Consider the following 18,160-nt stretch of genomic DNA (forward strand, 5'->3'; position numbering starts at 1 on the left):
ACTCATTCCAATTGGCTTGCATAGAATAATGGAAGACATCAAAGGCTTTTAAGAAAAATTATGCTTGGGCAGTGATATATATATAGATTTTCCTTCAAATGTCTCTAGTCCAAGTTTTGAAACTTAACTCTACAAGTCTGATACGTGAATGAAAACTTACTTCTCCTGTGGGCACCAACTCTTTCTTAAAAAATCCAATTTTCATAATGTGGATAGAGAGCACTGGAGAATTATATCTTCTGATGCTACTGGTCTAACCCTAACAAAACCTCTCCACCAGTAAGAGGTAAAATTCCCCTGAGAGTAGATTTCCTCCCATGTAGTATAGATCATGGTCTTTTTATAAATTCTGGCATTTCATTGTAATTTTTGCCACTGAAGTCAAACCTTTGACTTCCCAAATGTTCAGACTAACAGCTTGAGAGTTAGCAGTCCACCTGTTGGTAATCCAAGAGAAAACTGAATGAATCTATAAGACTTTCAGATATGTAATAACATCCTTGTCAACATCTAATAAGGTTCTAATTACTGAAAATGATAGCTGAAGTATTTTCATCCTATTTCAGCAAAGTTCCTCATCCTTATGGAGTTGAAAATTTATTTTCTGTTTTCCAAAATTATTGAGTTTTACCTGTAGTACCGATATGGTACAAAATAATGAACTTCAAATTCCCTGTACTTTTATATCATAATTATTTTGACCTTGATTTGGAGAAGCTCAAGATTTCATTAACAGAAGAAAATCTATACCATAATATGTTATTAATCTGGTTAGAGAAAGAGATTTTTGTGTAAACCCACAGAAATCCTAGAAGTTACTGAGCCCCTCTGAGCCTGTGCTGTGACTAAGGTTAAACAGAGAAAAAAATATAGCATCTAGGTCTGTATAATATGCTTTTGCCATTTATAATAGTTATTTATGCCAAAAGTACTGTATGTGTTTGTGAACATGTTCTAATTAATCAAACATAACAATCCACTTATAAAAGTCCAGTTCTCTGTTTCTGTTGGCTTTCAGTAGTGTTCTGCCACTGACCTGTATAGTACAAGTCATTATCACACCTCATGCTTTAAAGCTGAAGTGGCCATGCTGCCACTTACATATTCTGCAGTGTGATGTTCTTTACATATAGGACTTAACCTTAATTTGTCTGGTACAGTTGCTTCTGCTTGGTTTTAATATATCAGTACCTGAAAATATTCATTTTAGAAATGTCTCCACTTCCACCAGTTTTGTATCATAACTGAGGTACAACAGTGATAGTTGTGTATATCGGACATTTCGTATCAGTGGACATTCTGAAGTTCTTCAGAAATAGAAGAGAGAGAAGCTCTTGAATTCTCTGCTGACAAGCAATTGGAATAATTGGGAGAAGGAAGGAAGATCAGCTTGATTTGGATGCTAGACAAATAAAATATTTTAATATTCTTAATATTATTAAAAGTTTTATTCCATTAGAATGTCCTAGCTGGGAAGTTATTATACTAACTTTTCTATTATTATATTGATTCTAAAATTGAAGCCTTTCTATAACAGAGTCACAGTTATTACAGAATTGATGTTAAGTCCTTGGGCAGAGAACAGAAGGAGTGAGAAACATGATGAGACTGTATCTCATTTAGGGGTCCGACAACTTCACGGAAGGTAGAATGAAAGCTCCCATGGCTCTATCAGAAAATACTGAGTTGTCCCATTAAAAATTCAAACATGTTCAAAACCACTGCAATTAGTAAAGGTTATAGCTTTATCTATATTTATATCCATGCTGTTTTTATTGGTGGTTTTAGTGTTTTGTAAGAATGCAGAGGTAATTCAAATATTCTTTTAACTGTCAAGTTCTTAGTAATTTATGGAACTTTACTGTTCAGAGCTTTGAAATGCCAACATTTTTTAAGCCACATCAATCAAGTTACTCACAATTATTAGACAGAAGTCCTTGCTGAGAATGTAGCAGAGCAAGTTTGTCCCTGTATCAGGCAAGCTGCTTTTCAGCATTCTTATCATGTAAAAGGTGAATGATCTCACTACAGTTTCTAGACCAGCTCATTTTTACAGAAAATAAAGTAAGGCTTAAAAGGCTGCTATTGATAACTAAGAACAGATCTTGCAGTCCCACACCAGAATTGCAAATTTTCCCCATTTTCTACACTTGTATTTAAGGCAAAGGTGAAACTAACTAATAACATTTCTCTGACACATGGACTGAGCCAGTAATCTGCTCTTCCCAAAGAAAGCTCAGGAAGGAAGAAAGCATTAAAATTCTAGTTTCAATTAGAGACTGTATATTGGATATGTGATAGTCCTATAAGAGTTGGCATGACTTTTTTCCTTGAAAAAAAAAGGAGAAAAACCACCAGTTGTTTAGTAACTTGTTTTTAATAAATGGAACAAAGATTTTTATAGTTCGATCCAAATTATTTACATGACTAATTTCAAAAAATGCACTGTATGTATTTTGTCTAGATGTTGCTAATAGGTATGACCTTTTAAATCAAATATATGCAATTGTAGAGGAAAATTGAAATTCAGTTCTGAGGAAATGTCTACTTATTTCTTGCAGCCTTAATGACACGTCTCCAAATGTGTTCCAATTAAGATCAAAGCAAAAATGGTAATTGACCATCAAACATGTTGCAAAAGAAAGTAAACTAGTAAGAAAGGCAAGTCAGCAGAAAAAAAAAAGCTTAAGTCTATCAAAAAACAAAAGTAATAATGGAGATTTCATCACAGGACACTCTATTATGGGAACAGCTAATTACAAAACAGATAATAAGTAAGAAATGTAAGTGCTCATGAAGGCAAAAAGCTGGAGTAGGGATAATGGAGCAATTACTTTTCCAGTGCTCATAGGCCAAACCTCAGTCTTTCCTGTGCCAAGCCCCATGCAAACAGGCAGGTTTGCAAGACCTCTGGCTCTTTCTAGCATAACTGTGTGTTAGACCATAAACCACTATACTCTGTTCAACATCAGGTTTTATCTTGTTTTGCCACTCTCTTGACACTGAACAACCAAATAAAATTTTATTAAGGGGAAAAAATGAAACTGATGCATAGATATATGAAGGGCAGTCTGCATCACATAGGAGCTTTTTGAGGGAAGAGAAGCAGAGTGGCCATATTTGGGTTATATTACCAAGAAAACATGCACTGTCTTTGAACAATAAAGGATATGTCATGCCTAAATGGAAATCAGTATGAGCTGGGACTTGCTGTTGGCTCATTTATGAAGCCAACATGCAGGATTTTGGAATTTTTTTCTGATATTTCTATTCAGTTTTGTATTGTTCCTAAAAGCTGCCATCTAAATGAATACTCTCATCTTCTTCTGCTGTCTCCAAAATGAAACAATTCAGAGAGAAGACCTTTTTCCTAGCCATTTCTAGTATCTGTTTAGCTGCTTTTGGGTATGTTAGATAGCCACAAAGGTCTGGTAGATATGCCAAGTTCTGCAGGAGAGCTGTGGCCTTTCAGAACAGCGCTGAGAACACAAGGGCATCTCTAAAAACCGTGTTTGCTTAACTTAGTGCGTATAGATTCAGTGAGGTAAGTGCTGCAGTTTCAACTCTGCTTTTAGTTTGCACCTTGAGACACATCTTGACATCTTGATCCACAAGTAAAATTCTCTAAGCCTTTACAGCCATGAGTAATCTGGGAATACTTCATGTGTAAATCCAGTCACCTACAGCTGATAAGGGGTTTGAATTTCATCAGTCATTCTGTGAGAATGGTGTTCAAGATCCTCTATTCAGGAAACAGATTTAAGTTATGGAGATGATACAAGTTCTATTCATTGCAAATGGAAATCTGGCCCTTATTTTTCCAGAAAGTAGGTGCAAACCACCATTTTTAAAGACTTAAAACATGATTACCTTTTCCAGGGCTGCCCTGCAAATTGTGAAGGCATTGCTGCTGCTCAAAGAAAAGTTTACCGAATTTCAGAAGGGTTTTTTTGACTACTGATCAAATGTTTTTAGCTTTATTTTTCTACATAGTGGGCCTATTTATGGCAGAGGGTCATCTGCCAATATATAAACTAAAAGTAATAAAATTATAATCTTGGTATCAAATGCTATAAATAATATCTGTCTAATGACTCAAATATTAAGAAAATGAAAGTGTGATCTTGGAACAAAGAAGAGTTTGACCACGACAACTAAAGGCAGCCATTATTGCAATTCGTTATTGACATCTACAAGTCCTAAGCCATAACAAAAACATAAGTTTGATACAAGTTTTCTGTACGTTTTCCACACCTAATATTAATTTCAGTTGAATGCTGTTGCAGATAAAATAAAGAATGAAAAGAAAAGCATTCCCATATATTTCAGTCTGAAATAAATTTTTATTAATTGTTTTCCATAGTGGAATTCTTCTGGTTTCTGAGAAAGAGTGAAGCATGTTTTTATGTGAAATGGGAAATTCACAAATGTGGATACAGATATATCTTCATTGTTTATTCATTATAAACTTGTATATTTTGAAAAAAAACCCTGCACTTAAATAATATATTCAACTTCTGATTTGTTCTATTTTTACAGAAATTTATACAGGTATGGAGCAACAATATATACATCTCTGTGTGATCTTCATTCTAAAATTTGTGATATGGGTCTTTCTCATACTCTATTTTAGCACTGTTGCATGCTCTGCATTATCATATATAATTAAGGAAATGTATTTTTACTTGAAAAGTGCTATGTATTCTTTTTTCAAATATTCTTCCATTAAAAAAAAAGTATATGGTTTTCAATTAGTCTGGATTTCAGAGAAAATGTCTTTCCACTGTTTATACACAGAATGTCAAAGCAATTCCTTTAATGGAAAGTAGTATTTGGATTCCAGAGAAAGGATTTGATTTGCTATAAACTTGAAGTATAAGAAAATGCATGTTAAGTTTTTAAAATATTATAATACTCAGCTTAATTTCAAGTAATATAAAAATATGCATGCTTCACTTATTTTTTCTATTTCCTTCCCTTTTCCAGGGTATTTCTGTTTTTTTATTTACTTTTACTAGTCTTTAATCATCTCAGTTGTGGAAATATTTTCTTATGTCTCATAGCAGATCAAGATAAGCAGTCAGTTTTTAAAATAATGGCGAGCTTAGAGGTACATCTAAGCTTCTCAAAGTTTTGAACTATTAGTAGAGACAATTTTATCTTTAGCATTAAAGTATTTCATATTTACAGTTGCAAGGAACTCAGATTTTAGGTATCTAACTTCTTGCTCATTAGTGTTCCTGGGATTTTATGGTAAATCTATGAAAGCCTTTGGGAGCAAGACCTACTGAGCTGTGTAAAGGTGATGAAAACAAAACCACATATTTCTCTGAAGTGATCATATAGCTTTTGAATTAAAATTGTAACCACTCATTTCAAAAGGATAATCTTGGGAAAACCAGTCAGTTTCATGTAGACTGGGAGCAGGGTTTGGGGGTTGGGGCAGGCATGTCTTTATATAACTTTATAGTGCCTTTGAACACTGGGTTATCTCCCATAACTAAATATACTTTTATTTTTATTGTAAAGAATTCAGTTTGTCTAATTTATCTTGGAAAAAAATAGTTATTCATTTCAATGTTAGAAGTGTCTTTCAACTCTGTTGTTAATAGGTGAGTTAAAAAAGACTGAAACAATGCCAGTGCAGTGATGTTATGATCACAAAATCACAGTGCTGGTGCTGCTACCTGTTTGCTAGTTCTTGAAATTTTTTTGTCCTCATGAATGTGTATTTAACACCATTACCAGATTTTTTGTTATAATTTAGGAAATTGCCATCCAAATGACACACTAGTTTTTCTGGTAGATATTTTATTTTCACTATATTGTCACAATTGTACCATCAGTCTGAGATGAGATGCATTTTGCAGGCCATACTTTTACAGCAAAATGCTGAATTTGAAAACTGTTGTCAGATTTCATTCCAAAAAATGTTAGTAGCAAATGTTTTATTTATTAGATTATTTTCCTGAAGAATAACAACACTGAAGACATGTCACTTCTGATTATAGGAGACTTCAGTACTACACATCAAAACATTTCATGTACACATTTATGCTGAGCAAATAAAACAAACAAATGTATCAATAGTTTCACATAAAGAAATAGAAATTTATATCAGGCAATTTATTTTCTATGTCATTTTTATAAATTAGGCTTTTGACTTTTAGTAATAGCCTTAAAAAGGACTGCCTATTTCAGCAAAATAAAATCTATTTTCATTTATGGTATTTAGAAATTCTACCCTAGAAGTATTATAAGCAAATACAGTAGAAAAGGAAACTCATTAATATTAGCAGAATGAAATTTCTAAATATGCAATATACTTCTCATTCCTAAAAAAAAAAAAAAAAAAAAAAAAGATAATATTTTCCAAAGAAACTATTCATTGTTTGATATATAGTATGCTAATAGAGAAGCATACTATATACTATTAGTATATGCTTAACTGTAGATAAAGATGTATAATACTTACTGCAATATATTGTACAACTGTAAAGGAAATTATCCTTCAGGTGACTGTTTAATTTAATTATTGGTGCATATACTTTTGAGGTTTGTTCAGGTTTATTCTAATAGAGAGGCCTTTAGTTGCCCATTAAAGACAATTTATTATTGCAATCAATAAAATGAAGCCAAGAATTAAACAAGCAAAAAGGTTAAATCTGTCTAAAGGAAATAAGCACAGTTCTGAAGATGACCTGAACTTATTAATTAATTAATTAACTCCTGTGATGGATTCTTTCACATTTCATTTTCACATTTTCTTTTTTGTCATTTAACTGTTTCGTGAACATTACCTCTTCACTCTGAATTTAAAAATTATGATATGTGAGGGAGAGAAAACCGTTTTAAACAGTCTTCCTGGCACAGCATTCCTTTCTGTCAACAATCACAGACCCGCTGTTACAGAAACTTTTCAGTTCAAGTGAGAAGTTTCATGTTTAGCACAAAATAGATGTATTGAAATCAATCAGCTACAGTAACACATTAGTACAAAAATATTTGTACAGAAATTCTTTAACACATATTTAGAAGAGAGAGAAAATGCTGAAAACATAAAAACTACTTTATGATCAAGCTATTTTTATTAAAAGAAATTAACTTTTAACCTGCTTGCTGTTTGATTTATCCTTAATCATACTTTTGCAGCTTTGTAAAAAAATGATGGTATGAGAGCAGCAGCAGCAAGTGAACTTGTTTTACAAGTATGCAATCACCACTGTCTACTCCTATCCAACCTACTCCTATTCACTCTTAATTTTTGTATGAATATGCATTAAAAAAAAAAAATCTACATTAACTCATCCAATTTTATTTTCTTGTTTTCTTATTTCTTGTATTATTAGCATTAATAATTAATTACTTAACAAAAATGTATTAAGATAATACCAACAGTTGTGATTCTCTGAGTAAGGGAATAGTCTTTTTACTTATTACTCTCAACACTGATAGTTAAAAATTAATTGATTCAGGGGAAAGAACTGAGTGAGATTGGCAGAGTCTTATTTTATTATCTTTTTGTTTTACCAGTCTCCCAGTTAGAATAGGAATAAAACCTTTGCCATTTCTGACAGTAGCAGACAAAAAGTTTTTTCATTAAATGATATGCATGAAAGCTGGGTGGGAGAAAAAGGATATTGACTATCTAATTAAAGAGTAGTCAGCATTTTTTGAAACAAGGCACTAAAAAGATTATAATATTAATAGCAACTGATATCATTCTATGTGGCTTAGCCTCATTTGATAAACTTCTTTATGGCCATATTTTCATTTACCATTCTTTATAAATGTCAGGTCAATTTAATTTTTTTCACTTTACTATAGTTAGAATTAAGAAGCAATTTGTTTTCCCTAATCCTTAAAAGGCGAAACATCTATTTTTTGTGAGGAAATAGTTTTGGTGTAATTTCAAATCTACACAAACTTCTCTGTAGTTCATACCCTTCTGGGGAGCTACCTCGATTCATGCTCCTATTTGCAGAACACCATGGGGAGAAGGAGGAGCGTGAGCTCCTCTCCATGCATCCTGGTATAATTTCCATGCTGCCAGGGGAAGGATCTGGTGAATAAGAATAGGCTTCACAGGAGCAGTGATTACAAAATGAAAGGTGAATAAGTTTTTCTTAGGCTCCCTGAAGGGAGAAAGCCTGATATCCACAGCAGGAGGATAGGAGGAGAAGATCAGGGTAGGTAGAGGATACAGTCAGGCATGGAGAGAAAGAGACCCTGCAGCTGTGAAGGCTGTAGGAAGGAAGGAATATTCCTTCTGATTACTTGGATGAGAAGTTTTATCTGGAAGACCAAGTAAGCTGTCTAAGTCTGACACGTGCATCCTCATCACTACCACTAAAACAAAGCAAAGGCTGACAGATAAGACACTTCTCTGAGGGAGAGTGGTACCAGGTGACCAGACCTCATCTCTGAGGAGGTTTATTTGCATGTCAGAGATCTCAGAGTAGGGAAGAGATTACCAGGGTCTGGCTGATTACCAGAGCTTGCTTGCTTTTACTGCTTGTCCATGACAGGATCAATAACAATGCCAGCAGATACCCAGAGCATATCAAAAGTGACTAGGGGACTCCAGCAGCAGGGGTAAAAACTGTGGGGGCCCAGATAGAGTTTTCCCATCACTGCTGATAAGAAGATAAGCATCCTGGGGGTTAATATCTGATTAATGCCACAGGCAGAACTTCATTGATACATCACTCAAGTAGATCAGGTAGAGTGGAATGGCAACCATTTAAATAAATATTGTGGTGGATTTCTTCTACAGATAGCTTGATCAAGAAAAGTTTATGAAGTAATCTTTAGGAAATTAGAAAAAATACTTTGGAATATTAGTTCTCCTTGGGATATTATGACACTGACTTCTGCTGAAAAGACAATATGGAAAGACACAAATAATTGATCATATTGACAATTTTTTTAAAGCAATTGCAGGGTTAGAAAACTGGGGAAGATATTTATCTGTATTCTAGATTTGTGAATAAGCAAGAGGAAGTTTGGGATATAGAGGTAGGAAACAACTCTGGCAATAATGTCAGGGAGATGATAGAGTTCATGATCTTAAGAGAAACACAAAATTCAAGTAGCACAGTAATGATTCCAAACTCCAGTGTGCTGGCTTTCATTAGCTCAGAAATCTGTTTGGCAAGCTCCCGTTAGAGATTGCACTGATTGCACTGAAGGGAAAAAGGATTAAGCCCAGTCTTAAGCCCACTGATTTATCTTAAAAGACCATTTCCTCAAAGCACAGTTCTTTCCAGTGTGCAGGAACGCAAGCAGGTGTGGCTCAGAAACAGATAAATGGGCTTTTGAATGAGCATAAAGAGAAAAGGAAGTGCACAGAAGGTAGATGCAAAGGTAAAGCTGCCTCTCCAGGTAAAGAAAATTAAGTATTGCATTACTAGATCATCTGATAGTTCCATTTAGGATTGTGAGCCATGTGTTAAGCTTATTTGTGTTATACCACTTTAGGAATCAGCAGGGTTTTCACTCATGTCAAGCTGTTGTAATATAAATATGGAAACTTCAGGGCAAAATCTCAATGAGCCATATGGCTTCTTTTGCTGTGCAATTTCATGAATTCTAGATCTGAAAATGATGGTTGTCTTTAGCAGGATCATCCTGCATCAGAGACATCATAAGCATAAAGACAGGGAACAACTTGTGTTGTTTTTTCCTCTTTTGTCAGCATCATTACCGGAGTCAAAGGGTTGTTGGATTTTTTAGCCTCAGTTCTGTTCCTACCTGTTGTAGTTGTTACTAAAAGCGTTTAGAATTCAGCCCTTAAATTACCATCTTACGGTAAGCAGTCAGCTCACCTACAATCCTGCTAACATTTTGGACAGTGTTTGTTTCATTATTATGAAGGCTCCTGGCAGGAGCTGTGGCCTGTGGGAGGTCTGCATTGACATAGGGCAGAAGTGTCAGGGTCAAAGAGCTGTCATGGACTAACCACAGCTCCCATTCCCCATCCCCCTGTGCTATTCATGGGTAAGGAGGAGGTAGCAGAGTCTGAATTGAAGGAGTGAGGTTGAGTCTGGGAAGAAAAGATGGGTGGAGAAAGGTGGTTTTATCTTTGTGGGTTTTTTTTTTTTACAATCCTGTGCTATTTTTAATTGGCAGTTAATTCAATCAGTTTTCCTCAAGTTGTTTCTATTTTGTCAATGACAGTAATTTGTAAATGATGCCCCTATTTTTATCATGGTCCTCAAGGTTTTCTCTCTTATTATTTTCTCCTGCCTGTTGAGGGGGAGTGACAGAGTGGCTGGATGGGCATCTGTCAGCTATCAACCCAGTCTAGTGTAATCCACTGTGTGGATTATATTTTCCACACAACCACCCAGGTGTTTTGTCTTGTAGTGTCACACTGCCCAACACTGGATTAAGGTTACAGCCTGCCTGAGGAACAGAGAGCTTTCTGGGACAGGGAGAAACTGCTGCAGAAAGGAATGACTGGACAATCATAGTGGAGGCAAGGACACTGGTGAAGTCTGCAGAAGGCTCAGAGCACAGCAAACACTGGGAAACTCCACCAGAACGCGTGGCATAGACACAGCTTCAGTAGTTATGGAAAGGCTTCAAAGGGATTAGGAGGTGCTTGTGTACAGTTTGTTACAGCCTGACAGTCACTAAGCACTGTCTGAAAGTAAGCCTGAAAGAGCAGACTTACCTCCAGCAGCACTGACTGAAAATGCAGGCAGATACACAGACCTAAACCCATTTGATCTCAGTTGTCTCTGCCACCCTCATTTCCATTATCAGTACTGGAAAACATGAAACAGTTTTCTTATGTTCTAACAAATTAAGGCTCAATTTATAGGCCATTTAAATCTCTTTTTATCTAATTATTGTAAATTAAAGATTTAGATGAGGGCATCTGTGACCGAAGATCCACAATCACAAAGTTCCTTGGGTAGTCCAGATAAATGTACATAATCTGCTATACAAGAGTGTTAGTAAGGAAAAAGTACAATGGGACTGTGCAAGATTTTCTATTGTATGGAATTTTTATAAATAATGGAGGCATTCACTCATCATTAAATAAATACATATTTTCAATAAAGTAATTTGTATTCAGTCACGGATGGTAAGTGCAACAATTATACAATGTTACATATATCTAATTCATGTTCACTATTATAGGTTAATGTGTGAACAATTCACGTAGTAGTTGTGACAACAGGTTATCAAGACAAAATAGCAGGAAGGTTCAATCAAAATTAATTTTTCGTTTTTAAATACATTCTAAAAAATTTCATTTTTGAGCTGTTCACAAAGCACAAGGGTTAAGAGAAAAGATGGAAGATATATACCTATAGAAACCTGTGAGATAGCTATTAGATTTTAAAATGTATTGTATCATATAAAGTAATATAAACAAAATATAAATTGTCTTTTTTTTTTTTTAATGATATTAAGCAAATAGATGTTTCTGCATGGTAATATACATATATGTACCTCTGAGACCCTCCTACTCGATTTTAACCAGGGTTATAAAGAAAATAAAGCTCATAATAGACAGCAGCTGCAGGGATATATTCATTAGTTTAACACTGACAGCTTTGCTGTTTTCTTTTTCAGGTTTGAACTGTGAGTTTAGGCCTTGTGAGGCCAGTAATCCCTGTGAGAATGGAGCTGTGTGCATAGAAGAAATGAATTTGGACGTTTTTCCCCTTGGATTCCACTGCCAGTGTGTGAAGGGCTTTGCAGGTCCACGCTGTGAGATCAATGTCAATGAGTGCAGCTCTAACCCTTGCCTCCATGGATACTGCTATGACAGTGAGTTCAGTCTGGTTACTCCCTTTAATGTAGGGTAGTCTTTCTCTTGAAGTGTCTGTAGCTGCTGAGCTGCTCTGGGGAGAACAGTGGATAATTTACTGAAATTTAGCTTGTCTGAAGCTTCACAGCCTGTACCAGAAGGATTATTTTTGCCAAAATGCCTCAGCTCCCGGCACAGAGGTTTTTGTGTTCAGGGGGTCAGAATTGTAGCTAATGAGAATTTTTAATGAGATTTGTGCTGTCTCCTTTGATACCTAAATTAACCAAAAACACCTTATATTGTGCATTTCATGAGAGAGTATTCAGGTGCTGAAAAAGAGCTCATGGAGCACTTAGGCATTATATGTCATAATTCTAATAAGTCAAAAAGTTCTGTTTAATTTCAAACTAATGTAAAAGGGTGTGCCTGTTTACCTTCTACGTGTAACTGTGTAACTTACTCTTTCATTGCAAGATTTACTGAAAGGTTTTAGAAGCAACTTGATTACCCTACTATATTATGTCTGGATTGGCAGGCCAAGTTATGGAGTACTTATTTGAAAGTTTTATAGGGCTCTTACCATCCATCTGAGACTTTCTATACTTGTTACAAAAAAAAAAAAAAAAAAAAAAAAAAAAAAAAAAAAAAAAAAGTAGCAGTAGTAATTTTCAGAGGATCTTAAAATGCTGACTGGAAAGCTGAAAAACATCTGAAGGTCATGTAGTCAACCCTGCACGAAGCTAGACTACTAACAGTGCTAGAACAGGTCAGTCAGGGATTTTTCTAGCTGAGTTTTGAAAGCCTTCAAAGAGGGACAGAAATTTCACAAACTCTTTGGGACAGTGTATTCCACCAATTAACTACTCTGGCAATTCTCACACTCTTCCAGTCCCATCCGAATCTCGTGAGCTGTAACTTTTGGCCATTGCCCCATAGTACCTCCTAGCACTACTAAGGGTTCTGTCATTTGTGCAAGTATCCTTGAAGTTATTGTTAAATAGCCCTCTCACTATGAACACTTCCCTAAAGGTCTAATACAAAGAAAGCCTGCTTAACTTCTTCTCATAGGGTCCACACTTTAAGCACTGAGTAATCTGTGTTTTTCTTCTTCTACATCTCTCTCTGGTTTCTTCACATCCTTTTTCAAAAAAAGAATGATGATTTAAGAACTTCCATAAAATTAATTTTCTTTTAGAAAAATTTGCAGAAGACCTAATCAACCTACTGGTTTCAGATGAGATCTTAAAGAACTGAGCCCAAATTTCCAAATACAGCATTGTCTAAAACTATCCTGGTTAAAATAAAAATCGGTTTCAATAAAATATCTTAAAAAGTCTGTCTTTCCTTATCTGGGAATAAGGTGAGTGACTTCATCTTCTATCTAGCAAAGACTATTTCCTATTACATTTACAGATGTTTTATATGTGGTCTACATTGGTTTACAAATATTTTTGAACTGGAATTCAGATGAGCTGTATTAAAGTTCTTCCTGCTGACAAAGTGCCGATTTTTGGGGGAACAGCTTGTCCTTGTGGTGCCTCTGGCTTGAGTTTTATCATGCAGACACTTGAGCTCCTCTACCCTACGTGCACTGGCTGCAGAAAGCTGGAATCCTAAGGAAGCTGGAAAGCTTTAGCATATGAATAATGCTCCTGTGCTGAAGGACTTAAAGCATTTAATGAATACAGTAGCAGCTGTGTGTACAGACACGATGGTAGAATAGATTCTATAGTAAATCTCAGGGATAATGAAGAACCCAGGGACTCCTTTGAGGTTAAAATAAATTCAGACCTGCAAGAGGTGTGATTCCTTCTGTCATGTACTCCATATATGGATGGAGCACTCTAAAGATTCCTTGCCATTTGGATTACTAATTATGAAAAAGAGACAAGATTCTTATGATTAGCTGTCCTTATCTTGTTAAGAAATACATAATAGAAAAATTCAACTCAAGTATGTTTTCTCTTAATATAATGGTATAATATGAGGCATTCCTTACAACAGAAATAACAATATTAAAAGCAACCAATAAACCAAACATTGTTTAACTGCCATATCTTATTTTGATATCACTTTAAAGGTAAAATCTTATGTATTTTGTGATTATTTTGTGATAGAAAATTACTCATTACTTATAACATCACTTTTTAACTCATTGATTTATAACTCGAGTCAAAATATTTCAGTACATGAATCTGCTTTCATATTTAAAAGGTGTTTTGAGACCGCATTTAATTTATTCTAATTTTTTTAACATGTCCACACCATTTAAGTAAAGCTGGTCTTAATCTTTTCCAGTTAGTATTCATACCTGGAATTAGTAAATTTATTACATTCAGTTGTTATGACTCTTAGTACTAAAGTATGATCTCTGTTGCAGTTGTGGATGGCTTCTATTGTTTGTGCAACCCAGGATATGCAGGACTGAAATGTGACCAAGACATTGATGACTGCATAGTCAACGCTTGTGAACACAATTCTACATGTGTTGATCTACATCTGGTTAGTAGCATTTTTTTCTTAATTAAAATGATTGCTGTTATCATTCTAAAATCTAAAGCAATATTTTTCTGAGTTCTAAACCTCCTCTTGATCCATACATCCACATATCAAGGGCTTTATAATCATACTTTCCAGACACTGGTATTTTTGTTTATTTGTAATTTTATAGGCAGTGGGAAAGAGGAATGTTTTTATCATTTAAAAGCAGTTACTAGGTCAGTGTGGTCATACAGGGAATGCAAAAGGTGCAGAAAATTTTCTACTAGCTGTGTTTATGACTTCATTATAAGTGACATGAATACTCATTTACACCAATTGCACTGGTTTCAAAGGGACTTAAAAAATATCTTACGCAAGAAAATTTATTTACTTCAAGTACTTCAGCATTTATTTTCAAAATTCCTCAGATATATTAGTTTCAGAGATATAAAGTGTGTTAAAAATAACATGTCTTAGAAATAAAATCATTCTATCACCTGATTCCTGCATGAGAGGAAAGAAGACAGAGATTCACATGGTGTAAACTTCAACACCAGAGGTGGCCCATATTCTCTGTCACTCCTTCCAGGAATCTGTCAAGAAGTAATTTGTTTTCATTGTACTCAATAGAGACACTAAGATCATGCAGTAAGAATATTTTGTTTAAGAAACATTCAGGCTGTCAGAGAAATTATGAGTTTGAAAAAAAAAATGGAAGAAAGGACAGCTTTTTCTTTCTTATTCTAGCTTCTACCGGCACATTTGTGAGAATACTAAACTGATAAATGTAGAATTCAAATTATATTATATTAGGTGACTCTATATGGAATGAACTAAACATCTAAGCACCAACCAAAGATCACTGAAAATGTAGGCAGCACAATCCACAGTTCAGCTGCCCACCATTTGAATCTTCACTTTGGGAGAACTGAAAAACCCTGTAGGTACTACTGACTGCTGCATTATAGCTGAAAGTGTTTGCAATTTCAGGAACCCTGAAGCGTATGAGAGGTGTGGGTTTTGGGGTTTTTCCTTGCTTGGTTTCTTTGGCTGATTTGCTTTTTTTGTGGCTGGTTGTTTCTTTTTGCTTGCTTGCTTTTCTTAGTACATGCATAAATAAACTGCATTTTTTTTCTGACAAATCCTGAGGGTAACCTGCAATTGTCACTATTTCCTAAACTTAAACCAAACTTAGCTCTGCTTCAAAAGAATTTTCTCAAATTCTGTAATTTCCATAGCTGTTTCTGCTTTTCACAGTTAAAACAGTTTATGTATCATACAGTATTTTGGAGGGTTTTTTAACATGTTTCCAGAACTAGTCAACACCTTGGACAAAATCAAGTGCTTGATATGGAGACCACAGTTTGTGACACTTTTGTTATTGTCTTTGGATGCTATTGTAAATGCATATTTTTCTATCTCTAGACTGCAATTAATATTTCAAGATCTCATACTGAACACATATTAAAGTCATGCTAGACAGCATTCTACAAAATAAATTTTATGCCTCTAGTTCACGTGCTGTCTTATTCTCTAGGAGAGTGTGTTGCATATGTTGACATTACAGGTACTATTCCTAGCTGCAGCTGATCCTTTAATTGAGACTGACAAAATGGAGTTTTATATGCAGTTTAAACAACATTCTTCCAAAAAAACAAGGTGCCAGAAATGGAGAAAAATACAGATTTTTAATAAAATGAATCTATTTTACCCCTCGAGAATTTTGTCTATGCTTCACCAAATGAGTTGAAATATTGATCCAGGGAAATTTAATAATTTGGGCAAAATTTTAGCATGACAAAGAATAGTAGCTCACTGAAATTTCAAACGCTGTTTTAATTTTTTCTTCACATGTCTTTCATCCATTTTTTTCCTTGATTTATTTGCATTTTTTTTTCTGTAGTTCCTATATATTTCTCACCTTGTTTGTCTCAGACCTATACAATTTTGTTTCAAACAGAGCACAGCACAGCAAACTAGTGAGATCTATTCAAACTACTGTTTCTGAGAAAGCATGACATTCAAAACACCAATGTGGATACAGTTAGTATCTACAGAAAATGCTGTAGAAACTTAATGGCAAAGTGTCATATTAAACTCTGTGTTTGATCCTTTTCAGGCTTTTTCAAAAGTTTTCACCTGTATTGTCAATATTACAGCAATCATTTATGTGAAAGGATTCATTTTGATGTTGGCTAATACACATTCAAAATTTCTTTTTTCATTATAGGATTGTTCTTTGGTATTTTTAAGAGCAACAAAATTTCACTCTCAACCCTCCCCCACCCCCCCCACTCCCCAACCAGAATGTGTTTCGCTAAGTAGAAAGGTTATTTTGAAAAGAAATTGGGAATTTCTGGTATTATTTTGCTATAGTACTAATAATTCATTTCTATTCAATTCTCCTTCTCTACTCTTCTCCAGAGTATGTTTACTTAAACTAACATTTATTATATACATTTCTGAAATAACTTTCATGTGGATCATCTTTTAAGTCAAATCTAAAAAGGGACCTAAAAGACTTGTTCACTAAGTGATTGCATTATTCAGTTTATATGTGACTATATTATTTCACATACTATGTCCTTCTTATTGTATTCATTATCAAAGTGTACCAAAATTTTTCCAAATCACATTATCTGTTTATACATCAAGATTCCTCAGTGATCAACACAAAGAAGATTAATGAATTAATATATATTCATAAAAATGGAAGAAGTCTCATCCCTTCTTCTTCAGCAACTGTAAAAGAGCAGATAGTGAATTAACAATTCCCTAGAAAATTAATTTTAACAAAACAGGCTCTCTTCATCCTCCTCTAAAAGGTAAAAAACTGGAGGATAGGAAGTAAGTGAAGCATAATAAAGGAAGATTTAAAAACAGACAGCGATCTCAGGAGTTTCATAATTTCTGCATCAAATACCATTTTCTTTCAAAGTTATACTACAGCAGCCTTATTATACAAGTCAAAGACCAAAGATCTGAATGTGAGAAAGAATTCCAATATATGCTTTAATTGCAACATATATTTCACAGACTTTACCTCGGCTTTCCCGGTGGGGGGTGGAATTAAACAACTGTGGGATGAGTTACAGAATAATTTACTTTGAAAAAGATCTTCAAGATCATGGACTCTAACTGCAAGCCTAACCCTGCCAAGTTCATCACTCAGCCATGTCCCTGAATGCCACACGTACACACCTAGTAAATACCTTGAGGCATGGTGACTAAATCTCTTCCCTAGACAGCCTGCTCTAATGCTTGACACCATTTTAATGAAGACATTTTTCCTAATATCCAGTCTAAACTTTCTCTGGTGGGAGATCAGGCTAAGTGAAGTACAAAGTTTAATCACACAACTACATCAGCAGAGATTCTGATTTTCTACTGCATCTGTAAATTCCAGTTCTCCAGGAGTTATATACCAGCAAGACATTATATGACAGCACAAGCCACTGTCAGTCATATTAGACCCTCTGGTGGCTTAGGAATAATTAATCAGCTACCTTTATGCCAACAAAAGCTTCATTCTGCAGTCCAGCAGCTCAAATACCTTTGATGCATTTTTTCAGGGTAAGGATGAATTACCATTGTCAGAATGACACTTCAATATGTATCCTTCATTTTTGGTGTTGGTAATGTGATATAACATAAAGCCTTGAAATTAGATAACAATGTTATCTTAGCAATGCATCAGAAAGAACAGGCACAAGAAATAACACTCATGAGGCGTTGATCCAGCTGTCAGCAAAGGACCACACAGACACTTACTCTCTCTGTCCCTTCTATGGGATGGTGAAGACAATAGAAAAAGAGCAAACAGAAGAAAACTAGTGTGTTGAGATAGTTTAAAAAGCAAAGGAATGGGGAGGAAGAAAGAATAAAACAAATCACATGATTCAAAGGCAATCG

General features: G+C 34.8%; 1 protein-coding gene across 1 annotated transcript in view; it reads left to right on the forward strand.

Annotated features, from left to right (window-relative positions):
• EYS (eyes shut homolog) overlaps positions 1-18,160 on the forward strand; it is a 725,122-nt gene that overhangs the window by 225,789 nt on the left and 481,173 nt on the right. Inside the window, 2 exon segments of the mRNA XM_053974015.1 lie at positions 11,590-11,787; positions 14,148-14,269. Coding sequence (XP_053829990.1) covers positions 11,590-11,787; positions 14,148-14,269 — 320 coding nt within the window.

The sequence above is a fragment of the Vidua macroura genome, chromosome 3 (genome assembly GCF_024509145.1).
Source record: "Vidua macroura isolate BioBank_ID:100142 chromosome 3, ASM2450914v1, whole genome shotgun sequence".
NCBI lineage: Eukaryota > Metazoa > Chordata > Aves > Passeriformes > Viduidae > Vidua > Vidua macroura.